The 27867-nt window shown below is 47.9% G+C and overlaps 1 protein-coding gene across 1 annotated transcript; it reads right to left on the bottom strand.

Annotated features, from left to right (window-relative positions):
* Positions 1-27259, bottom strand: ADGRG5 (adhesion G protein-coupled receptor G5). The gene is made up of 13 exons (XM_039913660.1): positions 27008-27259; positions 19712-19792; positions 18048-18141; positions 15176-15329; positions 11967-12083; positions 10600-10716; positions 8464-8506; positions 8041-8147; positions 7776-7897; positions 6896-7155; positions 4615-4732; positions 3958-4235; positions 1-2273 (listed from the first exon to the last, which is right to left on the bottom strand). The coding sequence occupies exons 2-13, from the start codon at positions 19767-19769 to the stop codon at positions 2191-2193; spliced, it is 1551 nt and encodes a 516-aa protein (XP_039769594.1). The 5' UTR covers positions 19770-19792; positions 27008-27259; the 3' UTR covers positions 1-2190.
* Positions 27260-27867: the final 608 nt, after the last annotated feature.

Here is a 27867-nt window from a genome sequence, read left to right as displayed (position 1 = left end):
TAAAGTTCATTCTTTATTAGCGACATGAAACACACACATTCAAGGAAGAGCGGGTGAATGGACGAGTGAATGAAATAAAGCAGATGGATGATCCGCATCCGAGCAGAAGTGAGTTTGTCCTTCTCTCCAGCCTGCTGGGTCCCACTCTAGGCAGGGTGGAGACCAAAGAGGAGGGCAGGGGGTCGGTCCTCTCTACCGACTAGGGGCAGGTTTGCGGGCAGAGCTCCAGTGGACGCACACTGGCCATCTCATCCCTCGACTGAAGGGGAAGCCCGATGGGCATCTCTTACATAGTCTCTGCGAAGATGGGCTGCCATCTCGTGGCCATGGCAGTGAGTACCAGCCTTTTTGCAGTGGCCCCCATGGAAAGAGTCCTGCCTAGGAGTTTCTGGTCGGTCCATTCCTTCATTTACTTGTATTTGCTGAGGGCTCACTCTACGCAAAGCACTGTGCTGAGTGCTTGGGACAGTACAGTATAACAATAAACAGTCACATTCCCTGCCCGCAACGAGCGTACAGCCCACAGTCCCCACCCTATGGACAGGGCCGAAGCTGTGCCAGACCCGTTCCGGACCAAGCTTGAGTGCCCCTCGAGGTGTCCCCGAGCCCCTCTTCCCATCGGATGGAGTACTGCCGCCAACCCAGGATGGATGGGCCCACTGGGGACAAGTTACCATGGAGACCGGGGCCCACGGCGGGCGTTCGTGGGAAGCAAGGAATGAGCCCATTCCCCCACCTGGAACAGGACTGGTCCAAATGGCGGCTCTCACGGGGTCCACCTCCTACTGGCCGGGGTCTCTTTCCTGGCTGCCTCAGGGTCTATAGGGGTCCAGAGACCCTTCTGCAACACCACAGTCACCCCTTTCATTTGAAGGACAGAAACAATATGGGATCGCCTGGAATGTTTTAGTCAATTTCCCCTCAACTCTGAGACCATTCTATTCTCCTCTTGGGGAAACTAAGGCAAGAACAGGGGAAGGAGCTATCGCTGACCCCTCAGGATGTCACATGCGGCAGCAGGACTTTTTACCGTGCAGTGGTATTTTTACTGAGCACTTACTAGGTGCAGAGCACCTTACTAAGTGCTGGGAAACGGTACAAAATGGGCGAGTTGTCCCTCTTTGACTGTGAGCCCCATACAGAACAGGTCTGTGTCCAATCTGATTATCCTATATCTACCGCAGCACTTAGCAAAGTGCTTGGCACACAGTAAGTGCTTAACAAATATTACAATTACTATTTGTCCGGCGATCATAATGTGTTACAGTACTGTCACCTTTAGTTAAAGCTCAAACTTTCCACCCCAGTCACAGTGTTCGGGCTAAGGCGGCCCAAGGCGTGTATCTGCCTTTCCCCTAGAGCTAGCTCTCATAACTGGCCCCTGAGCAGCCTAAGGGGAGAACTGAGATGGAGGAACAAACAGGACATGAAGATTTGCCATGTTTAACCACAGAAATAGGGATGTGGGCTAGTCCTAAGGGACTGCAGCTGGGTTCAGTAGAATTCTGTTGGGATACCGAAGATTTCAAGCGGGAGGTCAGAAGGAGATAAAGAGGGTAAGAGAAAAGATAGTGGGCGGGTTTAGTCCACCGAATTTCTAGCGTGGGGCTTTGCCTCTAGACTGTAACCTCACTGTGGGCAGGGAACGGGTCTACCATTCTGTTGTATTGTACGCTTAGTAATAGTGCTCTGCACACAGTAAGCACTCAATAAATACCAGTGATGATGATAATGATGGTGAATTATTGCCATCCAGAGTTCAGCTATGGGAATTATTCACAGGCCTTTTCCTGGAATTCGGACTGAGGAGGACGTTAGCGTCGGCACCTCCTCTAGCTTTTTTTGTTTGTTTTTTAACGGTATTTATTGAACACTTACAATATGCCGGGCACTGTACTAGGCACTAGGGTAGATACAAGATAATCAGGTTGGATACAGACCCTGATCATTCTCAGTTCCAGAAATGCTAGGTGTCGCAAACATGGAGGGCACAAGGTCCATTGTGACTCTCTCTAGAATAGCTTCCCGGAAATGTCTTGAAACCCGAAGGCTCAGGGACCCTCTTTGGGCCTGGGATATCAGTCTGGGGTGTCAGCCTTTCAGACTTGACTGACATCTTTGATGTGGTTGTGGGAGAGATGGAATAAAGACACAGGAAAGAAGCCACGATGGCCACATCCTGTGGGCTGGTCACCGCGAAGAGGAGCTGGTCGATTTGCTTTCTGGGTCAGGATGACTCTTGCGGGTGAAGAACCAAAGGAAAAGGAACAGGCCTAGGGGTAAGAGGTAAACAACGACAGATCACTGAGATAGTAGTGGTAATAATAATAATTAAGTACTTACTATGTGCAGAGTGCTGTCCTAAGCACTGGGAAAGATACGCAGGGGGAAGTGAGACATGGTCCCTGTCCCAGGTGGGGATACGGTCGAGAGAACAACATTCGGCCCCTTGAGTCAGAGCAGCTAAATCAACACAACAGGTGACTTTAGCACTTATGTATTCAGGAGAACTTTCATACTGAAAAGCTGCATGGCTTAGTGGAAAGAGCCCAGATCTGGGAGTCTGAGAACCTGGGTTCAAATCCTGCCTCCACCACTTGAGCCTTGGTAAGTCACTTAACTTTTCTGTGTCTCAGTTACCTCATCTGTAAAATGGGGATTAAGATTGTGAACTCTATGTGGGACAGGGATTGTGTCCAACCAGATTATTTTGCATCTACCCTAGTGCTTCGTACAGTGCCTGACACATAGTAAGTGTTTAGCAAATACCAAAACCAAACGAACAAACAAAAAACCTTGCGTATGTATAGGTATACTTTGATTTGGATTCTAATCGGTATATTCAGTTACCTAATTATTATTATTAATGTTGTGGTCCTTTGAAGCACTTACTATGTGCCAAGCACTGTTATAAGCACTGGGGTAGATACAAGTTATTTGTTCTATTGATCCTGATAAAAGTTTGACTACTTTCTGTTACACCCTCCCATATACATTATTTGTGAATTATTTTTGTCAGTCTTCCCTAGTAGTCGCTGAGCAAGGGCGGGCCGGGAACACAGGTCTTATTTCTAATCTCAGCTCCGCCACTTGCCTGCTGGGTGACCTCGGGCAAGTCACTTAACCTTTCCGGGCCTCAGTTCCCTCATCCATAAAATGGAGCTAAGGTACCCACTCTCCTCCCATAGACTGCGAGCCCCGTGTGGGACAGGGACTGTGTCCCATCTAATTATCCTGCATCACACAGAGTAAGGCAGGTCACTTAACTTCTCTGTGCCTCAGTTACCTCATCTGTAAAATGGGGATTAAGACTGTGAGCCCCACGTGGGACAACCTGCTTCCCTTGTGTCTACCCCAGCGCTTAGAACGGTGCTCTGCACATAGTAAGCGCTTAACAAATACCAACATTATTATTATTAACAAAGCCCCCAATTCAGATTACGCTGTACTCACCCAAGTGCTGAGTACAGTACTTTACGCTAGGAAGGCTTTCGACAAATCCCTTCTGATTGGCGATGGATCAAAAAAGGGAGAAATCGCAAGAGGATCTGAGCCCCCACAGAGGATCTAAACCCTAGCAGGGACCCTACTACAGAGACGTGAGTCAGAGACTGGTGGAGAACTGGGAGGTGATCTTTGGGAACAGGAAGAACACAGGGCTGGCTTCTGTCAGGGGAGGTTGGGTCAGGCCTCTGATGTCTGCCTTGTCGAATGACACCCACACTACCGGCAATAGCCTTGAGTGCCCTGGCCTTTCTCTCATATCTTCCCTCAGAGCGAGATTGCTTGGGAAGCCCTAACTCAAGGATATCCTCATACCAGGGGTGTCTTGGACAATCTTGTTGCTGCAAGAGTCAGACAGGGAAGGTCTCTGCCTCCCCTCCCTTCCAAAGACCACCACCCCCTTCTCCCTGCCCTTTTGAGACCCAGCCACGAGGTCCAGGCATGGTTACTGACCATAGAGGGAATTGATGATGGAGAAGAGGAATTCCTGGACCACTTTAAAGTAGAAGAAGGCCAAGATCCAGGTGGTCCCCAGCAGGACAGTCAGGCCCAGGATAATGAGCATGTCCCGGAAAACCATAGGGCCTTGCGTCCTCTGTTGACAGTTCTTGGCTCTCAGGCCCCAGATCACCCTCGCTACGAGGATCAGGATAACTAGGTTGAAGAGTATGGTGACACCTCCGTAGCCCAGGACAAAGACATTCTGGACCATCTGGGAATTTATCCAGCACCTGGGGCAGAAAATATTTCAGAATATTAGCACCTGTTAATGTTAGGGTTTCCTCAGCCCAGGCACACCAGCTGATATTGGGGAGAGGGGGCTCTCCGGAATCCCCCGGGTGGGGAGCAGCACCCGCCTGCTTTTGGACACTGGGTACCGATCCCACAGCTGCCCACCTTCCTACATCTGGGCTGTAGGATTACAGGAAACATCCACTTATCAGCATCCAGCAGCGTGGACAGAGCTGACAACGAAAGTCAGAAGTCTCGGTTCTCAGCCCAAAGTGTTCCTCCCTTCATTCAACCTGCCCACCCTCAAACCTTTTCCTCCCCCGGTGCTGCTGAGGAGGCCCAGGAGGGCAGGGGGTCCGGAGTCCACCGGACACTCACAAGGCAGAGCTGTTGGAGATGGTGGCATTTGGATTTCTGGTACTGAACTTAATCTCGTGGTACCCGTACGTGGTTCTATCGATGAGGAGAAGGCACAGGACCACCAAGGAGGGAAAACCTGCAGAAAAAAACAGGGACAATGGGATGGATGGGGTAGGTTGGTAAGACACCCCCTGGCAAGGGGAAGGCAGTGTCCACGAAGCAAGGAAAACTGTGTTAGTAACTGCCAGGTAAATTCAGGAGAACTGCCACTGTATGCCTAACAGGCAACATGAAAGCAGGAAACAAACGACCCTAAATCATAATGACTGTGGTATTTGTTAAGCACTTTTTCTGTGCCACACAACATAATAAGCACTGGGTTGGTACAAGATAATCAGGATGAACACTGTTCCTGTCCTTCATAAGGTTCATAGTCTGATGTGGAGGGAGACCAGGTATTTAATTCCCATTATACAGAGGGGAATAAGAGGCACAGAAAGGACTAGTGAAGTTACTCTAAATTGTAAGCTTTTTGTGGACAGTGAATGTGCATTTATTGTTATACTGTCCTCTCCCAAGTGCTTAGTACAGTGCTCTGCACACAGTAAGTGCTCAATAAATACTACTGAATGAAAACAAATGAAATTAGGTGACTTGTGCAAGGTCACACAGCAGGCACGTGGTGGAGTCGGGTTTAGAATCCCGGTCCCAGGTCTACTGACTCCTATGCTCTTCCCACTAGACCACACTGTTCTCAGCCTTTTTAGAGCCATTTCATTCCCATGAAGGAAAGGGTTCATGAGGCCCAGTCTTCCCATTTGACGGGTGTGAAAACTGTGACCAGAAAACAGAAGCAACTTGCCTAAGATTCCTCCAAGGTCATCACTAGACCAGAAGCTTTAAGGGTCGGCCTGGCAGTTCAGTAGGGGAAATGGAAGGGGGAAAAGAAGGGAGAGTCCCTAATCTGTTTCCTCAGGGGCCCAGGTTGGGGCGGAGTCAGCAGATAGAGCACGGGCCCGGGAGTCAGAAGGACCTGGGTCTTTAGAATGGGCAGGCTGTTAATCTCAGTCCACCCAGTCCCAGGTGGCTTTATCATAAAATGCCCTATCACTGCAGAGTGGTTGGCCGTGTGAATCTCAGCTGGGCTTCCTTTTGAACTGATCTGTTTCCAAAGTTAAACAGAGATTAACAATCTGCCCATTCTAAAGACATATCCAACAAAAATCACAGTGTCCTTCTCCAAGAGCCAACAGTGCAAGGAGAATAATTCACGGAGGAATAGCCTGAACTAGTGGAAAGAGGATGGGCCCAGAAGTCAGAAGACCTGAGTTCTAATCCCCTCTCTGTCACTGGCCTGCTGTGTGACTTGGGGTAAATCACTTAGCCTCTCTGGACTCCATTTCCTCCTCTGTAAAATGAGGACATGATACCTGCTCTCCTTCCTTCTTAGACTGTGGTCCTCGTATGGGACAGGGACTGTGTCCAACCTGATTATCTCGTATCTACCCTAGTCCTTTGCACAGAGTAAGCACTTTACAAGTATTATTGTATTATCATTATGGGGGAGTCCAAAGAAAATAGAAAGTGCACAGGAATGGAGGGGAGCAAGAACTTGTAGTCACGCAGGCCACAATTTCCTCAACATTGGACCCCAGGGTTCCACTGTGGTCAGCCTGGCCACCAGATCGGGTTTCCTCCCTTCTGTCCAGTTGGTAAGTCCTCCGAATCCTCCCCCAGGAGAGTCAAGGGAAGGCAAGATTCCAACCCAAGCTTTACACCATGGTAAAGATGGCAGGAGCCCTCTAGACCGTAAGCTCCTTTTGGGGAGGGAATGTGACTACTAACTCTGTTATAGTATACTCTCCCAAGCACTTAGTACAGAGCTCTGCACACAGTAAGTGCTCGGTAAATACCACTGATGGATTGATTGATTGAGTTCGTGATCCAGCCCTGCTGCCTGGAGGTGGAGACTCGGTCCATCGTATTTTTATGGTATTTGATAATAATTATTATTTTGGCATTTGTAAACACTATGCGCAAGGCACTGTTCTAAATGCTGGGGAAGATAAAAGATAATCAGGTTGAATACAGTCCCTGTCCCATATGGGGCTCACAGTCTCAATCCCCATTTTCCAGATGAGGTAACTGAGGCACAGAGAAATGAAGCAACTTGCCCAAGGTCACACCACAGACAAGTGGCAAAACTGAGATTAGGACCAGGTCCTTCTGACTCCCGGGCCTGTGCTTTAACTACTAGGCCACAGTTAATTTCTGGAGGCGAACGGGAAGGCACACTCACCCCAGCCAAAGGCACAGAGCTTGAGGAGGTAGTGCCGGATGTAGATATTGTATACGCGCACCAGGAGCCGGTAGAGGTGGAACCCTTCGATGGCCATCCAGGTCAGGCAGCTGAGCAGGGAGAAGTGCAGGAAAGAGGCCAGGGCCACGCACCCGGGGCCCTCGGATGCCAGGGCCACGGCCAGCAAGAAGGTTCCGTTCAGAAGCAGCACTGACCCGGGGAGGTTGATGTGGATCTGCCATAAGCAGTTGTCCTCCTTCCTGTGGAAGGAGTCCCGGGAACTGCAGAAGGTTATCTGTGTCCCCAGCCTGAGCAGAGGCCAGTGAGCGCGTCCCGGCTGGAGGTCCTGGAGGCCCCGGCCTGACCAGCAGCCTCAGCTTCCTCCCAGCCAGGCCACGTTCAACCCCAGCCTCCACCCAGCTAGGCCATGTTCAGCCCCAGTTTCAGCCCAGCTGGCGGCTTTCAGTCCCAAGCCTACGGCGTGTCAGTCCAGCCCAAATCCTGTGTAGACCAGCCTGGGGTCCTGACCTCCTCAAGGGGCTCCCGGGCGTGAGTGAGCATTGTTCGGCATGGGGACCACCCCAGCAGCTGCACCTCCATTCCCTGCCCTGCCCCCTGCCCAGCCCTGACCCACCTAGAGTGAGGGGCAGGGAATCTGAGTCTGCCTGGATCTGAACACTTGAACGGACACAATCGGGGCCGCTCAGGGACCGGTCTCTGGCCCGAGCAGATGGAATTCAGCCGTTGGGATGCTGACAGGCAGCAGTAGCACCCTCCACTTGAGTCGTCCCGGGAGCCGGCCCTGAGCTTCGCCCAAGACTGCCTGGGCCCACCGCCTCGGCTGCCCCATCTTCCTTCGCCCAGCCCGCCCAGAGATTACCTGGAGCGGAGGAGGAGCAGGATCGTAAACAGGGAAGCTACCACAGAGATGCTGCAGCCCACGATGGAGATGTAGGTGAGAGGGGCCAGCAGCTTCTCGTCAATGGCGGCGGAGGAGATTTTCTGTGAAAACAGGAAGCTGGAAGTCAGATTCTGGAGAGAAGATGGAAAGGGATCAGCTGCTGCAAAACAGAGGGCTTGGCCCCAGCTCGGAAACGTCTACCCGCTTGGGTGAGCCAGGCCCGCCACGGGAGATGGGCACGTACCATCAGGACGGCAAAATAGGTGAGGTGGTTGCAGCGGCATCGAACCCAGGTCTTTTCCCTGATGGTTTGGCAGCCGTCACTTTCCCAAGAACCTGAACTCTGTTTTCCTACAAGGAGAAGAGAAGGCCGGCAAACTTCAAACCTGCTCCGAAATCAACAGGAAGGCCAGTGAGGCTTTCAGGCCGGTCTACGTGACTCCGCTCCTACAAGGACCGGTTTGGCCCTCGCGGCCCTAGGGTCTCTCTCCTGACCACCGCCATCTCGGACTCTCCAGGTGGAGATCAAGCAGGTCTCAGACGCCCGCTCTTCCAACCAAATGTTTCGACTCTGTTCTCGCCCTCAGTAACTTCTTGCCACAATGCCAGGGAGTAACAATGGGTACTATCCCTCCAGCAAGAAACCAGAACCCTCATCCAACGTTACCTTCTCCCTCCTTCCAGAAGACACAGGTCATATCAGTTTTTTCCTAAAAGCGAGGCGAGAGAAGCCAGATGAGAAGGTTATTGCCTACCATTCATTCATTCATTCACTAGTATGTATTGAGCTCTTACTATGTGCAGAGCACTGTACTGAGCGCTTGGAATGTACAGTTCGGCAACAGATAGAGACAATCCCTGCCCAGTGATGGGCTCACAGTCTAAATGGAGGAGGCAGACAGCAGAGCAAAACAGAATGAAACAAAAACAAGACAACATTATCAAGATAAATAAAATCAAGGGGATGTACACTTCATTAACAAAATAAAGGGGGTAATAAATAACATATACAAGTGAGCACAGTGCTGAGGGGAGGGGAAGGGGGAAGGAGGAGGACCAAAGGGTGGCTTCTTCTGGTCAGACGATTCCCATACACATAAGCACATCTACACAACCCACCTGGCACTTACGAATCAATCAGTGGTATTTACTGAGTGCTTACGGTGTGCAGAGCACTGTACTAAGCGCTTGAGAGAGTACGGTACAACAGAATTCTTAGACATGGAAATGTTTTTCATCTCGTGCTCGGGGAGGATTATTATCATTATTATAATTATTATTATTATATTATCAGCTCTTTGTTTAGACCTAGAACTTCTTGAGGACCCCTTCACCCCTCAGGCTCCTCGTCATCCTCCTAGTTTCCTTGTTATCCTCTCCAAAAGGAGTGAAGGGGGCAGGGGAAATGATTTGCAGGTAAAGAAACTGAGACCCAAAGTGGGAAAGAAACTCTAACTTCAACAGTCCCCAGAGGATATGTTGGGAGCTGATGAGATGGGGTGATTATTTCAAAGCTGATGGTTTGGAAAGCAGGATTTTGGAAATAAGGGGCAGCTAAATGTCTCTGGGGCAAAGAGAGGCCTCCTTTGTGAAAGAGCACGGGCTTTGGAGTCAGGGGTCATGAGTTCGAATCCCAGTCTGCCACTTGTCAGCTGTGTGACTGTGGGCAAGTCACTTAACTTCTCTGGGCCTCAGTGACCTCATCTGTAAAATGGGGATTAAGACTGTGAGCCCCACATGGGACAACCTGATTCCCCTGTGTCTACCCCAGTGCTTAGAACAGTGCTCTGCACATAGTAAGCGCTTAACAAATACCAACATTATTATTATTATGTTCGGATTGATCTTAGGCTCCTACATGTGGAGGCTGGCAATTCTTGCTCGTTAATGCCTCCCTACATGAGGCAGGGACTATCTGATCTGTTAGATTTGTAACTACCCCAGTGTTTGGCACCAAACTAAGTGCTTAATAAATACCATAACCAACTAATTAATAAATAGAACTTTCCACCTCAGGTTCATTTCTCTCTAAACCTTATCTATCCTGAGAAACTGGGTAACTGGCTCCCAGAGTTCTTCATGACCCTATAGACCGTAAGCTCCTTGTGGGCAGAGATTGTGTTTCCCAACTCTGTTGCATTATACTTTCCCAAGCCCTCTAGTTACAGTGCTCTGCACACAGTAAGCACTCAATAAATATCATTGATCGATTAATTGATTGCCCCCCAAACGGTGCACCAACCCCCTTCACTCAGGCCTTCTCCGGAGTTGCAACAGGTAAGTTTCAAGCAGGTAAGAGGTAACAGGTGCTTCTCAACAGGTAAGTTGAGAAGCAGCATAGCTTAGTGGAAAGAGCACAGATTTGGGAGTCAGAGGTCTGGGTTCTAATTCCGGCTCCGCCACTTATCAGCCGTGTGACTTTGGGCAAGTCACTGGGGTTTTCTCTGGGGTTACCTCATCTGTAAAATGGGGATTAATTCTTTGAGCCTCATGTGGAACAACCTGATTACCTTGTGCCTACCCCAGCGTTTAGGCCAGTGCTTGGCACATAGTAAACACTTAACAAATTCCATCATCATCATCAAGTTAAAAGGAGAGGAATCTGATGCTAAGACAGCTGGGCTCATCATGGCTAGGCCCTTCCTGTCCAGCTCCTGATGATCCCCCCGATGGGCTCAGGGTGACCAGACCCTTTCTGCCCAGCCCCTGAAGACCCCCACAATGGGCTCAGGGTGACCAGGCCCTTCCTACCCTGCCCCTGTAGAATTCATCACTGGGCTCAGGACAGGGCAAAGCCACTCACCAGGTCCGGGCTGTGTCGGAAGCTGATGTTCACCATATCCTTGAGACCGGAAATGCTGTAGTTGTCCAGTCGGGCCCCCAGAATGTTATTGTTGAGAAGAATGCTGTTCTTAGCATCCTGAAAAGCCAATAGGAGTCATGATCAGGGAATGGAATTGATTGATTGATTGATGACTGCCAAGAGGCCCCCTGCCTCTGCAGAATTGTCAGTGTGGCCCAGAATGCAGAAGATTTCTGATTGCTCACCTCAACTGACCTCGAAAGGACCCTTGGGACCCCCACCTTCTGAGGGTGGCAGGCTCTTCAAGGAGCAAACCTCTGCCCTCTCTGAGGAGAGATCAAGAACTCTAATGACCCTGCGCCTTTTGTTCTCAACCACCTTTCCTACTTTCCCTCCTTTCCCTTCCAGGAATGGCGGGAGGTACCTTAAGATGGGGTGGGACCCTTCCCACTCCCCGGAGAAGCAGTGTGGCCTAGTGGAAAGAGCACGTGCCTGAGAGTCAGAGGACCTGGGTTCTAATCCCAGCTCTGCCACTTGTCAGCTGTGTGACCTCAAGCAGGTCACTTCACTTCTCCATGCCTCAGTTTCCTCATCTGTAAAATGGGGATTAATACCGTGAGCCCCATGTGGAACAGGGATTAGGTCCAAGCCGATTATCTTGTATCTACCTCAGTGCTTAGTACAGTGTCTGGCACATAGAATGGGCTTAACAAATAAGACAATTATTATTATCTGGGGTTGCAAATCCAGTGTGGCTGAGGGGAAAGGCCTCAGGGCCTGATGAGTTTGCTGCTGAACTCGAAAGGTCCATCCTGCTTCTCCAACTTCTGCCCTAGGGAGAGGACGAGGGCCATCTGGGAAACAAATTCCAATTGGATTCTATCCACCATTAGCCCTGAGATTATCCCCAAAGTAATGTCCCCCAGGACTGACTCCATCCACTCTCCTCACGGCACTAGGTTGCAGTTTGAACAAGGGAAGCGCTCAGGGGAAAGATACTTCGAAGCTTGAGATCAAAAGGAGAAGCGGCATGGCCTAATGGAAAGCGCCCGGACTGGGGAGTCAGAGGACCTGGGTTCTAATCTCAGCTCTGCCACTTGCCTGCTGTGTGATCTTGACCAAGTCACACTTTATTTTCTATGCCTCAGTTACCTCATCTCTATAATGGGGATTTTGAATGTGAGCCTTATGTGGGACATGAACTGTGTCCAACCCAATTATCTTGTAACTACCCCAAAGCTTAGTATTGTGCCTGGCACAGAGTAGGTACTTAACAAATCCACAAAAATAAGATGGGGCCTTCTCCTCCCTCACCCACCCTCGTTCCCGCCCTCCATCTCTTTTCCTCTTCTTCTAGAACCTCTGACCTTGAAGAGGCCAGTGATGGTAAAATAGATGCAGATGAGTTTAATTTTCCTAGAGGTTTCCACACAAGGTCTCTTCACCAGCTCTGCTGGAAATTGCATTTCGTGCCCAACTTTGTCCTGCAGGGTTCAAACAGAAACAGGAGCAAGTGAAAACCAACAAATCTCCAATTCTAGCTGATAGAATGGGAAGAAATTTGAAATCAACCCCAAGTGGCAGAAGAAGTCACAGACTGGAGAAGCAGTGTGGCCTAATGGATAGACCACAAGGTTGGGAATTAGGAGGACCTGGGTTCTAATCCTGGCTCTGTCAGTTGTCTGCTGTATGACAATGAGCAAGTTACATAACTTCTCTGAGCCTCACTTTCCTCATCTATAAAATGGGGATTAAGACTACAACCCCCATGTAGGACAGGAACTGTGTCCAACCTCATTACCTTGCATCTATCCCTGTGCTCAGAACAGAACACATTGCAAGTGCTTAACTAATACGGTAATTATTATTATTGTTTATTATAATAATAAATTAGAAGCCAGAGCTCCAGGACGCAGCTTTAGTCAGAGAAATGCCATGTGGATTGAGCCCTGGACTAAGGATGGAGAGACCTGAATCATGTTCTAACTGAAACTCTGACTGAGTGGGAGACCTTATGCAAGTCATTTCCCAACCCTGAGAAAGCCACAAGCAGTGTGGCCAGTAGAAAGAGGCCTGGGAGTCATAGGACCTGGGTTCTAATCCTGGTTCTGCCACTTACCTGCTGTGTGACCTTGGGCAGGTCACTTAACATCTCCGGGTCTCAGTTCCCTCACATGCAAAATGGAGATTTGATACCTCCTCCTACTTATAGACTGTGAGCCCAGTGCGGGAACTGATTATTTTGTACCTTTCCTAATGCTTAGTAGCATGCTAAACACAGAGTAAGCACTTAACAAAAGCCAAATTATTATTACTACTAGTTCATTGCCTAAATCCCTTATCATCATCATTCAGTAATCATGAGGATTAGGGAACACTAAATGTTCATCTAACGAAGACTGCTTGGCCATCCAGTTTCTCAAGAGATTTTACAACTCACCTGCAACACAGGCAAACAGATGCATATGAGAGTGTGTGAGTGTGTGTGTGTGTGTGTGTGAACTCTACTGTATTCTCCCAAGTGCTTAGAAGAGTTCTTTGAACACAGTAAATACCACTGATGGATTGAGACTTCATTTTTGTGGTGTGGACGTCTGTGGATTGAGAAGCTCCGATTACTCGTTTGGATTGTTGGCGACCTGGACCTTGAAGACGTCTGGGGAGCCCTAAAGATGTCTGGGGAAACCTGAGCAAAATAATAACCCAAAAGGCACAAGAAACATCCCTCACATGGTGGCCCCTAAATACGATTGATTGATTGATTGACTGGGGTACACCAAAATAAGGAACTGCCATCAAACCAGTGTCAGAAACCCATGCTTGGAGGTGGACAAACATAACAGTGCCCTGATGTAAAACTGTCCTTCACATTCAAGGATAACTTTTGACAACGTGAAACTGTGGTGGAGAAGACCACTAAGCATCTGGCTCTGTTTGGTTTGTGGTTGCAGCTTCTAACCACAGGGCAGGCAACCGCTTACAACCTTGCCCTTATATTTCACAGCCTGCATCCCACTTTTATTTAAAAAAGGGGCCCTTCCTATGATTCCTGCACTCCCGACTTATCTATCAGTCACTGGGATTTCAAAGGGTCTTATTCCCTTGTGACAAATGGAAGCCCAGAGAAGAGAAGGAATGAGCTCAAAGCCTGCAGGTAATAGGCTGAGCTGCGATTTGAACACAGGCCAGTGTCTCCACTCCTCCCAGCTCCCCTGCCTCTTTGTCTCCCCTGCTCCCTTCCAGGTTTGGGGTGTGTGGAGGGTGGGGGCAGGAAACAGAATTAGGTGCCAAAACAGTAATTTTACTACTGAAATCGTCCCCTTGGATAGAGCCCTGCTGAACCTCTGACTTTGAGGGAACCTGCCACAGGATTTTTTCCTCAAATATGGGCAGCTCTGGACAGACCAAGAGGGAAGTCAACCCCTGTCAGGTCCCAGGCCACTGCTCTACCTGCTCCTCTCTACTACCTGTCCTACCCCCTCACAATTTCAGCCTCATGACTCCATTGCCCCTCGTCTCCTGCTCCACTGAATGGGGCTGGGTTATGGGGGAGGTGGTTTCCAGCCAGGGAACACCAGAGGAGTCCGAGACCTGAGAGCCATCCCACCCTGGGCCGCTCTGCTAAGACATTCGAAGCCAGTGATGGTGATGAATGTATCTGTACCCTCCCAGGCACTTGGTATAATTCTCTGCACGAAATCAGTGCTTAATAAATATGATTGAATGAATGAACGAATGGTGATGGACACGTGTGGGGTCTAGAACTGAGGTGCCCCAACTGACCACCTCTTTCTAGAGTCAGTAATAATAATAATGATGATGGTATTTGTTAAGTGTTTACTTTTGCCAGGATGGATTCAGCTGAAAGGAAATCCTAACCCTCCAGCCAGGGATTGTGTCCACGTGATTAACTCGTGTCTATTCCAGCACTTAGAACGGTGTTTGACACATAGTAAGCACTTAACAAATGACATAAAAAAAGAGTCAAAAGTCATGAGGGACCGGCACATCTGGAAGATGTACTAAAATGTGGTCACGGTTACCCATCCTGTGGTCTGAATGCACTTCGAAGGGGTCATCCAGTGAGTTGCATTGTTTTCTGCTTTCTTTCCAGAATCAATCGATCGGTCATATTGACTGAGCACTTACTATGTGCAGAACACTGTACTAAGCACTTGGGAGAATACAGTACACAGAAATAGCTGGCACGTTTCCTGCCCATAACGAGCTTACAGTCTAGTGGGGGAGAAAGACATTAATACGAATAAATAAGTAATTCATACTATATAATGTAAATACATGATATAATTTAAAGATTTAAAGAAGAGAAATCCTGCCACAAAGGTTGGGATGACTGGTTCTTAAACCATAGAAGCTATACCGAGACTAGGACCCAAGGGATCCAAACCAGGTCCAAATGAGCCGAGACTGCTGAATTACACTAGAGAAATGAAGCAAAGGTGGGTAATTAGAGTGAGGGAGTTCACAGAGGAAAGGTTAATGAGGCTGGGGTAGGGCCACAATCCCCCTGTCAGAGTCATGTCCCCTCCAGAGGGGGATTGAAGTTGCCACTGACCTTATCACGATCGCTGTGAAGTCTCAGCCCGGAGAAGTTGCAGTTGAGTTTGAAGGCCAGGGAATGGATGTAGTCGGACCGAACACTGAGATTACTATCATGAAAGCTGAGGTTCAGGAACCAGTCCTCAAAACAACGAAGCTGGCTGGGAGACCTATATGAAAGAGCCAACTCAGAGCTGTGCGGAGGGAGGGACAAGAGGCAGAGTTGGAGTTGGGGTAGGGGGTGGGGAATGAGGAGAAGTTAGGGAGCAGGTGGAAGGAAAAAAGTAGGACTCATTGAAAATCCTGAGAGATTAGTCCTATTGCTGGCTAACCATTCCCCTCCAGGTCCCTACAGTCATTGCATTTTGGCCTACCTAGATAAGGAAGACACTCATTAGAGAAGACATGATTGTCCATTGTTAGTTAATGACGTTCAAAGTCATTGTCACTTGAAAGAGACACCCAAGAAAGTCCATGCCTGTAGCCAGCTCTAGCTAGTCCTTCTTAGATTTTTTTTTTCTATAAACCCAGTGGTGGTCACCCTTGTATTTGGATTTATACCCTTTATTCACCCAACCCTCAGCCCCATAGCACTTATGCATATAAACATAATTAATTTTACTGTCTGCCTCCCCGCTAGACTGTAAGCTCCCTGTGGGCAGGAAACATGTCTACTACCTCTATTATACTGTACTCTCCCAAACACTCAGTACAGTGTCTGCACATAGTAAACCCTCAGTAAATGCCATTGATGGATTGTTTGAGAGTACCGTGTTTCAGTGTAAACAGGCAAGTTTTACTAAATTACTACCTGCTTCCCCCCAAGTTGCCTGTACAAAGTTTGTTTACCTTTTGTCCAAAATAAAACCTAAACCCAAATTCCAAGGAAGCACCCATGATCTCTCACTTCTCTGTCCTGTCATCTCCTCTACCCACTAGAGTTTCTGCCTCCTAGGAGAATCTGACTCAGATTCAGACACAGAAGCCTAATCTCCCCAGTTCTATGACTTTTATTTTTTAAAGACATCTGCAGTGGAGCAATCTGCATGTGCTACTCAGGAATGAGGAGACTCAGGAATTGAAAATACCAAATGTAACAGCTCAGAAAAGGACAATCTTGGTCAGTGTTGAAGGAAGTGTTGGTTGTGGATCTGTGCATTTCTATAAATTATTTAGTTCTATCAATGCCTGTCTTCACCTCTAGACTGTAAGCTTATTGTGAGAAGGGACTGCCAATTCTGTAGTGCTTAGTAAAGTGCTCTGCACATAGTAAGCTCTCCATAAATACCATTAATTGAGTATCAGTCTGTGCAACTATAACTCAACACAGGAATAAAACTTCACCTTCATAGACGCATCCACAACCAATGCCATTCCTGGGTCATTTAGGCAGTAATCCATCTCTGATAGTAGCAATGAGATTTCCTCAGGACATGTGATGGGTGCCCTTCTTGTCCTCCACCATGATGGTGAGGGATGAAGTAGCTAATATCACTGTCTTTTCCCCTCTTCATCCCTAGCATTGTCTTTAATGCCTTATAGCTGTCTATATAAATATATCTCAACTTCTCTTTGACCTGCTGATATTTTCAGCCCACACACTTCATGGCAGGACTTTCTCTTCTCCTTTCTCGCCTTTCTTTTCCTTCTTTCCCCTTATCACTTTTCCTTTCCCTAATAACAGTGGTAATAGCATCTATCGAGCACCCCTTGGGTGTAATACTCTTTTCTAAGTGGTTGGGAAAATGCATCAGAAGCACAAGGCACATTCCCTGTCCACAGTATTAATTATGGTATCTGTTAAATGCTTACTCTGTGCCAAGCACTAGGCTGAGAACCGGTGTAGATACAGAATAATCAGGTCAGATACAGTTCCTGCCTCACACAGGGCTCAAGGTCTAAGGGGGAAGGAGAACAGGTATTCTATCCCATGAGGTTCCAAGAAGATAAGTGATTTGCCCAAGGTCACATAGCAGACAAGTAGCAGAAGCAGGTCTCCTGACTCCCAGCCCTGTGCACTATTCATTAGGCCACACTGCTTTTCGCAGGCCGTGCTGAATCAATCACACAAAGTCAATTCCAACTGGCCTCAGGCTCACCTTAAACAGCCTCCCATAACCACAAAGCCCCAGCTGAGGGGAGTGTAGCATGGTAGATTCTGCACGGGGAGTGAATGGGACACAACAGGAAGCCGCCTGAGACTCATCTTGGGAGGTCCTGAGGCTTCCAGAGCAACAGTGTACCCACTGGCAGGTTCCAAAGAGAGATCTGACCCACTTCCTATTTGACCGGGTTCCATTCCAGTAGAGCAGCCTCCCGCCTCCAGGCCAAGCTCGCACTATAAGGAAGGGTTGTTGGCAGGGTATGGTAGAGGGTGGTTAGTGGTCTTGTTTTATGCTGGAAAGGTCAGTTTTCCGGTGGAAATGGCTTCTAATCCCGGCTCCACCACACATCTGCTGTGTGGCCTTGGGCAAGTCACTTCACTTTTCTATGTCTCAATTAGCTCATCTGTAAAATGGGGATTAAGAACATGAGCCCCATGTGGGACAGGGACTGTGTCCAACCCGATTGACTAACTTGAATCTACCCCAATGCTTAGAACAGTGCTTGGCACATAGAAAGCACTTAACAAGTACCATCATCATCATCATCATCATCTGTAAAATGGGGATTAAGGTTATGAGCCTGATGTGGAACAGGGATTGTGTCCGACCTGATTAGTTTGTACCTGCCCCAGCACTTAGAACATTGCTTGACGCATAATAAGGACTTAACAAATACCACGATTATAACTATTATTATTATTATTATTATTACATGGCCCTGTGCATTTTTATGCCTGGTATTTTAATCTACAGCACCCAGACTCCCTCCGCCGCAGCTCCTACCTTTGTTTTTCAGTGGTTCCATTCAGTGCCAACTTTTCCAGTAACTTCAATTTATTCTTAACATTCGATTCCGTATCATTTGACACTGTCTGTTCTGCAGGGAGGAATTAATTCCTTGGTTCATGTCCTCCATGGCCCGGTCTGCCCTCTGCCCCTGAATCTCAGATGGTCCCACCACCACCTGGTCCGCCTCCCCGCAAAATCAGAACCATCTACTACTGCCTTGTTGGCATCTCTGCTTTGCCTACCTATCAATCAATCAATCAATCAATCATATTGATTGAGTGTTAAGTGTGTGCAGAACGCTGAACTGAGCACTTGGGAGAGTACAATCTAGACTGTAAGCTTGTTGTGGGCAGGGAGCATGTCCCGAGCCTGTTATACTGTAATAATAATAATAATGATGGCATTTGTTAAGCACTTACTATGTACCAAGCACTGTTCTAAGCACTAGGGGGGTACAAGGTAATCAGGTTGTACCACGTGTGGCTCACAGTCTTAATTCCCATTTTACAGATGAGGGAACTGAGGCAGAGAGAAGTTAAGTGACTTGCCCAAGGTCACACAGGTGATAAGTACTGTACTCTCCCAAACACTTAGTACAGTGCCCTGCACACAGTAAGTACTCGATAAATACAATCGGTTGATCACAGTGCAATTGAGTGAGTAGCCTATCGGCCCTTCTGGCCCTCCCCTTCCCACACAACGGTAGGAACAGCCCTCCCTCCTTTTGGGCCTGCAGAAAGTAGCCTCCTCCACTGCCATTTAGGTCGACAGTGGCCAGCTGCCGGGTTCAAATCGTTTCAAGAGGTCACTTGAGTGCGAGAGTCCATTCAGCCCACGTCCCCTAGTCCCATCCCGACCTCCCTCGGGCCCACGCACCTGTGCTCCCCAGACATAATGGCAGTTTCGAATTGCCTGCGGCGAGGGGGTGGCAACCATGGCCAATGTGAACACCCATGGGCAGTCTCCTCTCCACCAGTCATACTGAACGCTTACTTTGTGCAGAACACTGTACTAAGCACTGGGGAGAGTACGATATAACAATAGCCACCTCGTTTCCTAAAAGAAGGAAATGACCACCCTTAGATTTGCTCCTCGATTCATCCCTCCCCCCCTTCTAGACTATGAGCCCGTTGGAAGGAAGGGATTGTCTCTGTTGCCAAATTGTACTTTTCAAGCATTTAGTACAGTGCTCTGCATATAGTAAGCGCTCAATAAACACTATTGAATAAATTGTGTTTATTGAGCGCTTACTATGTGCAGAGCACTGTACTAAGCACTTGGAATGTACAAATCGGCAACAGATAGAGACAGTCCCTGCCCACTGATGGGCTTACAGTCTAATCGGGAATCCCCACCTTCAGCCCCACAGCACTTATGAGCATATCCATAATATATTTCAATGTCTGTCTCTCCCGCTAGACTGTAAGCTCCTTTTGGACTGGGAACAGATCTCCCAACTCTGTTACATCGTACTCTCTCTGCACAGAGTAAATGCTCAATAAATACCATTGATTGATTGATCGAAAGGGAGTCTGAAAGACATTCAGAGGTTCAGAAAAGGGTACAGGCTCCCATCCTCATCCAAGCCGGAATTTCTCAGTCCACCTTCCTTCGAGCTGTTACCTCAAATCCTACAGATGAAATAAAGTCGATCTTACCTCCCCGACAGAGGATGATGAAGAAGCAGCAGAAGCAGGCCAGCAAAATGGACTTCATTGTACAGCGTTCTCGAACATCACCTGCAGAGACACCCCCACAGGATGGAAACATTTTTTGAAGAATTACAGACCATCTTGAGTGTTTCAAATGTTTTTATGATTTGCCTAGTTTAAAAACACTTAAGCCATTTTAAAGTGTTTGAAATAGGCATGTTTCCATCCATCAGTGGCATTTACTGCCTGCCTACTTTGTGCAGAGAGCACTTTACTAAGTGCTCCAGAGTTTAACAAAAAAAAAGACATGGCCTTGCCCTCGAAGGGCTAACAAAATTTGAAAATTTTTGAAAATATTTGAATCCATTAGTAGCATGTTAAAAACATTCTAGCGTGGCCTGGTGGAAGGAGCACAGGCCTAGGAGTCCAAAGGCTTGGGTTCCAATCCTGCCTCTACCACTTGCCTGCTGTGTGACTTTGGCCTCAGTTTCCTCATCTTTAAAATGGAGATTCAATACCTGACCTTATTCCTACTTAGATTGTAAACCCTATGTGGGCAGGAACTGTGTCCTATCTCATTATCTTGTACCTACCCCAGTGCTTAGTACAGTTCTTAGTACACAGGAAGTGCTTAAGAAGAAGAAAAAGAATTGTGGTATTTGTTAGGACTTACTATGTGCCAGGTACTTATAAGAGTTGAGTTGGACATAGTCCCTTTTCCACATTTGGCTCACAGTCTTAAAAGCCATATGACTTATGGAAAGAGCCCGGGCTTGGGAGTCAGAGGTCATGAGTTCTAATCCCACCTCCGCCACTTGTCAGCTCTGTGACTTTGGGCAAGTCACTTGACTTTTCTGTGCCTCAGTTACCTCATCTGTAAAATGGGGATTAAGACTGTGAGCCCCAAGTGGGACAGGGATTGTGTCCAACCTGATTTGCTTGTACCCCCACCCCAGTGCCTGGCACATAGTAAGTGCTTAATAAATACTATAAGTATTATTATTATTAATCCTCATTTTACAGAGGAGGTAACTAAAGCACAGAGAAATTAAGTGACTTACCCAAGGTCACAAAGCAGACAGGTGGCAGAGCCAGGACTAGAACCCAGGTCCTCCTGACTCCCAGACCTCTGCTCTATTCACTGGGCCACGCTGCTTTGCAAATACCACAGTTTTAAATATCTTACTTCCAAAGTTCTTCACTTCCACTTGGAAGACAATGAAGACATTTTAAATGGCTTCAAAATACTTTAGAACATCCATGAGTGTTTTGCAAATGCTTGAAACATTTAGAGCGGCCTCCTACCTGCCATTTCCTTACAGGATCCAGGTAGCTCCCGGGGCAAAGTCTTTCCTGGGAATGGATGAGCTACTCTGTCATTGGTCTGTGGTGATGGTGAAGTGAGGGAGTGTGAGTGGGTTTGTAGCGTTTTGCAGTTGTAATAATAGTGGGGCTAGAAGTAGAGAGAGCTTCCTGAGAGCAAAGTACTCAACCCAGGACATGGAAAGTACTAAGCCACCACCATCATCATCGTTATCATTAACAGCATTTATTGAGTACTTACTTTGTGCAGAGAACCGTTCTAAGCACTTGGGAGAGTACAACAGAGTGGGTAGGCATGTTCCCTGCCCACAACCAACTTACAGTTTAGAGGGGCATAAGAAGCTTACACTCTCAGGGGGATATAGGCCTGAAAATATTTACAAGTAGAATAATCAAAGAAAGTAATCGAATATACAATTGAATAGCATACATAAAAAAGTGATCAGGATGGGGATTAAAAAAGGACATATGTGCTGGAAACTATTGGTGGACTCGAATGATTTGGGATGCTAGGAATTAATCAGGGAAGGCTTCTGGTAGGAAGTGGAGTTTGAGGAAGGGAGTGACCGTGGGGGATCGGGATCGCACCTAGCGAGTTACCAGTAATCTACCAGTCTTGGCTATGGGAAAGAGGGTCAAGCAGAGGCATGCCCATTCCATTCCTAGTTTGAGCAGTGGCTAGCGAGTAGAAGGCAATCTGCTACAAGTCAAAACTCACCTGTGGTGGGTAGCAGCGACATGGGAGAGAGTCGAGGGCAGAGACTCGGGTTTACTGCACAGAAGAAGGCCTTAGTAAACCACTTCCATATTTTTACTGAGAAAACTCTTCGGCTACCCTACCAGAACGATTGCAGATGGAGGTGGGGCTTTCTGGGAGAGACGTGTCCATGGAGTCGTTATGAATCGGAGACGACTCGACAGCGTAAGACGAGACAAGCGTCCGTGGTCAGTTGGATTTGCGGAGGGAGGGAGTCTTAGGCTGACGGGAGAGCACGGGTGAGGGGATGAAGCCGGAGAGATGACTTCGAGCAGGATGGGTAGGTGGTTGGGATCTGGGACAGCAGTTGGGAATAGATGGGGCTTTAGGTCACACTCCTGTGGGGAAAATCCAGAGAAAAGGTTTTCTATTTTGGGGGGAAACCACTCTGGTCAACCATGGTGTCCTTCGCTTCTGAGTGCACTGCCGTGTGGGACTGCTGAGTGCTGAGAAGCAGTGTGACCCATTAGAAAGAGCACGGGCCTCGTAGTCAGAGGATCTGGGTTCTAATCCCAATTCTACCACTTCTTTGCTGTGGGATCATGGGAAAGTCATTTAATTTCTCTATGCCTCAGTTCCCTCATCTGCAAAATGAGAATTCAAAATCTGTTCTACCTCCTGCTTAGACTGAGAGCCCCAAGTGGGATCTGATTATCTTGAACCTACTCCAGGGCTTAATTCAGTGGTTGGCACATAGTAAGCACTTAATAAATGCCACAGTTACTATTATTAGACTGTAAAATGTAATCTCCTTGTGGGCAGGGAACGTAACTACCAACTCTGTTGTATTCTCCCAATCAGTGATATTTACTGAGGGCTTACTATGTGCAGATCACTGTATTAAGCGCTTGGAAGGAGCACAGGAAATCAGCTCTCCTCCTTGGTTCACCTCTTGGTGTCAATCAGTGACATCATAATAATAATAATAATGTTGGCATTTGTTAAGCGCTGACTATGTGCAGAACACTGTTGTAAGCGCTGGGGTAGATACAGGGTAATCAGGTTGTCCCACATGAGGCTCACAGTCTTAATCCCCATTTTACAGATGTGGTAACTGAGGCACAGAGAAGTTAAGTGACTTGCCCACAGTCACACAGCTGACAAGCGGCAGAGCCGGGATTCGAGCCCATGACCTCTGACTCCCAAGCCTGTGCTCTTTCCATTGAGACCCGCTGACATTTATTGAGCACTTACTATGTGCATTAAGCCCTTGGAAGAAAACAGTATTACAGAACTGTCAAGCACATCCCCTGCCCACAATGAGCTTACACTCTAGAGAAGAGTCAACATGACTCACAGTTGACCTTCATAGGTGGTAGCTTCAGGCTCCAGGTCCTAGATCCCAATTCGAAATGTAATCTCAAGAGCTGTCATCTTGAGAGAAGCAGAGTATCTTAGTGGATAGGGCACAGGCCTGGAAACCAGAAGGACCTGGGTTCTAATCCCAACTCTTCCACGGGTCTCCTGTGTGACCTAGGGCTTCAGTTACCTCATCTGTAAAATGAGGATTAAGATTGCGAGCCCCATTTGGGACAGGGACAGTGTCCAACCTGATTAACTTGTATCTACCCCAGCACTTAGAATAGTGTTTGGCATAGAGTCAGCACTTAACGAGTACTATAATTATTGGGAAACAGTATGACCTAGTGGATAGAGCACGGGCCTGGGAGTCAGAAGATCATGGATTCTAATCCCAGCTCTGCCACTTAACTGCTGTGTGACCTTAGGCCTTGTCTGCTGTGTGACCTTAGGCAAGTCACTTCACTTCTCTGTGCCTCAGAGAAGCAGAGAAGCATTTTACCGCATCTGTAAAATGGGGAATAAGACTGTGAGCCCTAAGCAGGACAGGGACTGTATAGGGACTGTATCCAATCCTATTTGCTTGTATCCACCCCAGCGCTTAGTGCTGTACCTGGCACATAGTAAGTGCTCAACAAATGCCATTATCATTATTATCATTATTATTATTACTATTATGAATCCCGGGGCCTAGCCCAGCCCAAGCCAAACTCCAGAGTTCCGGGATCTCAGACTGACCCGGCTCCCTGAATGGGATTGGGCTGCATATGCGGGATTCTTTGCACAGCGTGGCTGGGCTCCGCCATTTTGCCGAGGAAATCCCAATCTATGAGGGGCCAGAGGACAGGGAGGGGAGGAAGGTGACCGTAGAGCCCAGCTCACCCCTCCTGTGACCCGTCAGTGACCCTACCAAGGAATTCCTTCCCCCCAGCTTGAAAGACACTACCCTACATGAATATACGGCTCACTGGATACCACTGTTTCTCCCCCTGTGGAGACAGAGCAGAGCACCATACAGCTGTCCTATCATGGCTGGCAGCACTTTAATTTCAGTCATCAATGACACTTAACATCCAGCTGAGCAACCCAGCTCTGAATAGGACAGAGCTTTGATCTGGGGTAAATGCTACCCAGACCATCTCCAGTCCCTTAATTATAGCTATTACACAACTCACATCTCAAAACACTGCTACCGATACAATCCTGTAGCAATTCCCATCGTCAAGGCAGCTGATTCTGTTAACTGAGCCACAGGGCACAGGGTGGGTATCCTATCCAATCTAGCCTATCCTATCCCACCTTTATTACCGTATCAGCCTCCTTGCTGACCTCCCAGCCTCCTTTCTCTCCCCACTCCACTCCATACTTCACTCTGCTGCCCGGATCATTTTTCTACAGAAACATTCAGGCCGTGTTTCCCCACTCCTTAAGAACCTCCAGTGATTGCCCATACACCTCCACATCAAACAGAAAGTCCTCACCCTTGGCTTTAAAACACTCAATCACTTTGCCCCCTCCTACCTCACTTCACTACTCTCCTGCTTCAACCCAGCCTACACACTTTGCTCCTCTAATGCCAACCTTCTCGATCTCATCCATCTCGCTGCCGACCTCTCACCCACATCCTGCCTCTGGCCTGGAACCCACTCTCGCCTCATATCTGACAATTGCTCTCCCTCCCTTCAAAGGCTTACTGAAGACACATCTCTTCCAAGACGCTTGCCCTCCTTTCCTTTCTGCCCCACTCTCTTCTGCGTCGCCCTGACTTGCTCCCTTTATTCATCCCCCCACCCGGCCCCACAGCGCTTATGTACATATCTGTAATTTATTTATTAATATTAATATCTGTCTCACCCTCTAGACTAGAAGCTCATTGTGGGCAAGGAATGTGTCTGTTATATTGTACTCTCCCAAGCGCTTAGTACAGTGCTCTTCCCACAGTAAGTGCTCAATAAATACAATTGACTACTGACTGACTGAGGATAGGAAGGTCTGCTCCCGTTTCCACCTGAAAAATCTGTGGTCCGGAGAAATCTCGGGGCAAGGACACCCAGGCTCCAGCTCCATGGAAATGTGCTCAGCACCCTGACGATCCACCCCCACTTCTGGGGGAAGTGACAGCAAGATGGAGGGGTTTTAGAACCGTTACTCTACAGCTTTTCCATTTCCCTTAAAAAGCATCCTCCAGCTGAGCAGCACTGTCCTAAGACTGTGTTTTAACCTGCTGGGGACGAAACCTGAAAATCCCTGTGCAGAACAAGATTTGAAAAATTCTCCTGGGCCCAGAAGGAGCCCAAAAGTGAGCGGGTGAAAACAAGCGACCCGGAAGCCTATAAATAGAACTGAGGTTGCTGCTCAGAATCTTAAATATAATCCCCCAAATCTCACTTCCTCTTGAGGGTTGGTACACCAGGGTCACCATCAGTGAGGCCCGCATTAATCATGACACACCCTTCTACCTTCTTCCTAAATGCTCGGGGCACTGATCATGAAAGACGTTTAGACGTAGACTGTAAGCTCCTTTTTTGGTTTTTCATGGCACTGGTTAAGCACTTGCCATGTGTCAGGCACTGTATTAAGTGCTCGGATACAAGCTAATCAGGTTGGACACAGTTCACGTCCCATAGGGAGCTCACAGTCTTAATGTCCATTTTACAGATGAGGGAACTGAGGCACAGAGAAGTGAAGTGACTTGCCCAAGGTCACACAGCAGACAAGAGCCTGAGCTGGGATTAGAACCCAAGTCCTCTGACTCCCAGGCCCATGCTCTATCCACTAGGGTATGCTGCTCCTTGTCAGTCAGTCAGTCAGTCAATATTTATTGAATGCTTACTATGTGCAGAGCATTTTACTAAGCTCTTGGGAGAGTACAATATAAAAATATAACAGACACATTCCCTGCCTACAGTGAGCTTATAGTCTAGGTGGGGAGACAGACATTGATATAAATAAATTAATTAAAGATAAGTCCAGTCGGGCGGAGAGTCGGGGAATGGATAAAGGGAGTAAGTCGGAGCCACACAGAAGGGAGTGAGAGAAGAGGAGAGGAGAGCTTAGTTAGGGAAGGTCTCTTGGAGGAGATATGTTCTTGGGATTCAATAAGGCTTTGAAAGGGGGGAGAACAATTGTCCGTTGGATATGAGGAGGGAAGGCATTCCAGACCAGAGGCAGGATATGGGCAAGATAGACCCTCTAGACTGTGAGCTTGTTGTGGGCAGGGAATGTCACTGTGTATTGCTATATTGTACTTTCCCAAGCACTTAATACAGTGTTCTGCACACAGTAAGCATTTAATTAATACGAACGAATGAATAGACAAGATAGAGGTACAGTGAGAAGGTTAGCACAAGAGGTGCAAAGTGTGCAGGATTGGTTGTTGTGGGCAGGGAACATGTCTACCAATTCTGTTGAACTATACTCTTCCAAGCATTTAGTACAATGGTCTGCACTCAGTAAGTACACAATAAATACCACTGATTGACTTGGGTCCTCTGTTCTGCTCAGGAACTGGGCCCGTGGGCCTGGGGGACATTTTCCTGGCTCTCCGGATGGGTAGGGAGATGCTCTCAGGAGAAATCAGGCTCTCAGTCTCAAAGAGAAACAAGCCAGCGGCTGGGATGACCAGAGCTGCCAACAAATGGAGTGGCAGGGTCACTTTGGGAGGTCACTATCAATCAGTCAATCAATCTGAGGTTACCTCAGTTACCTCATCTGTAAAATGGGGCTCAAGACTAGAAGCCTGACTGGGTCAGGGACTGTGTGCAACCTGATTTGCTTGCATCTCCCCCATGCTTAGTACAGTGCCTGGCACACAGTAAGCACTTAACAAATACCACAATAGTTATTATTACTTTCACAAGTGGAAGCCACTACACCATGCCCCGTTACTCCATCCCTCCCACTCCACCGTAAACTTCTCTTACCACGTGTTCAAATCAGTGAGACGCAGGCCTCCAGTGCTGGCACTCTGACTAGCCCAGCTTGGCAGGTCCAAGCCAAGCGCATCCTCTGCAAGAAGGGGTTTCTTCCCACCTGGATCTCCCAAGGAGCGGCCGCTCTTCCTTAGCCGTAGCTGGTGGCGGAGACAAGACAAATGATTCCGGAGAATAAAAACCTTTCTCCTCGGCGCTTATCTCTTGGAATCTGAGGTTCAGCGCTAATGACTTTGAAGTTTGAGAAGGAAGTTGCTTTCAGCTAGGAGATCTGTGAACAAAAAAGAATAGAGCAATAGTCACTTCTAGTGACTACTGAGTCATTAAAGGAAGTTACAGGAGATCACATGTTGAGAGAAAGGGGGCTCAGGGCTCAGAGAGTTTTTTATGGTTTTTGTTAAGCACTTACTATGTATCAAGCACTGCTCTAAGCGCTGGGGTAGATACGAGATGTAGGGACCCAGTCCCTACCCCACATTAGGCTCACAGTCTAAGACGGAGGGAGGAGGATTTGTCTGCTTCTCAGACAAATGAGTAGCAGCATGGCCTAGTGGAAAGAGCACGGGCATGGAGTCAGAAGACCTGGGTTCTAATCTACCACTTATCTGCTTTGTGACTTTGGACAAGTCACTTAATTTCTCTGCGCCTCAGTTACCTCATCTGTAAAGTGGGGATTTAGAGTGTGAACTCCATGAGGGACATTGGATTGTGTCCAACCCAATTGGCTTATATCTACCCCAGAGCTTAGGACAATGTCTGGCATATAGTAAGTGCTTAACAAAATGTCATTTTTTTAAAAAAGTGAGGGAGCCAGGATTAGAACCCAGGTTTAATGGAACCTGCAATGAGTG

The sequence above is a fragment of the Ornithorhynchus anatinus genome, chromosome 11 (assembly GCF_004115215.2).
Source record: "Ornithorhynchus anatinus isolate Pmale09 chromosome 11, mOrnAna1.pri.v4, whole genome shotgun sequence".
NCBI lineage: Eukaryota > Metazoa > Chordata > Mammalia > Monotremata > Ornithorhynchidae > Ornithorhynchus > Ornithorhynchus anatinus.
Note: the sequence above shows the minus strand (reverse complement) of the source record. Positions and strands in the feature narration are given on the sequence as shown.

What these genes read in the sequence shown, in the direction of transcription:
- ADGRG5 (XM_039913660.1), bottom strand. Translation starts at nt 19,769, where the DNA reads ATGAAGTCCATTTTGCTGGCCTGCTTCTGCTGCTTCTTCATCATCCTC. An exon ending in GGAACCACTGAAAAACAAAG is followed by an intron (nt 15,330 to 18,047) that starts GTAGGAGCTGCG and finishes TCTTTCATATAG; the next exon opens with GTCTCCCAGCCAGCTTCGTT. An exon ending in TCCGACACAGCCCGGACCTG is followed by an intron (nt 8,507 to 10,599) that starts GTGAGTGGCTTT and finishes CCTCGCTTTTAG; the next exon opens with GAAAAAACTGATATGACCTG.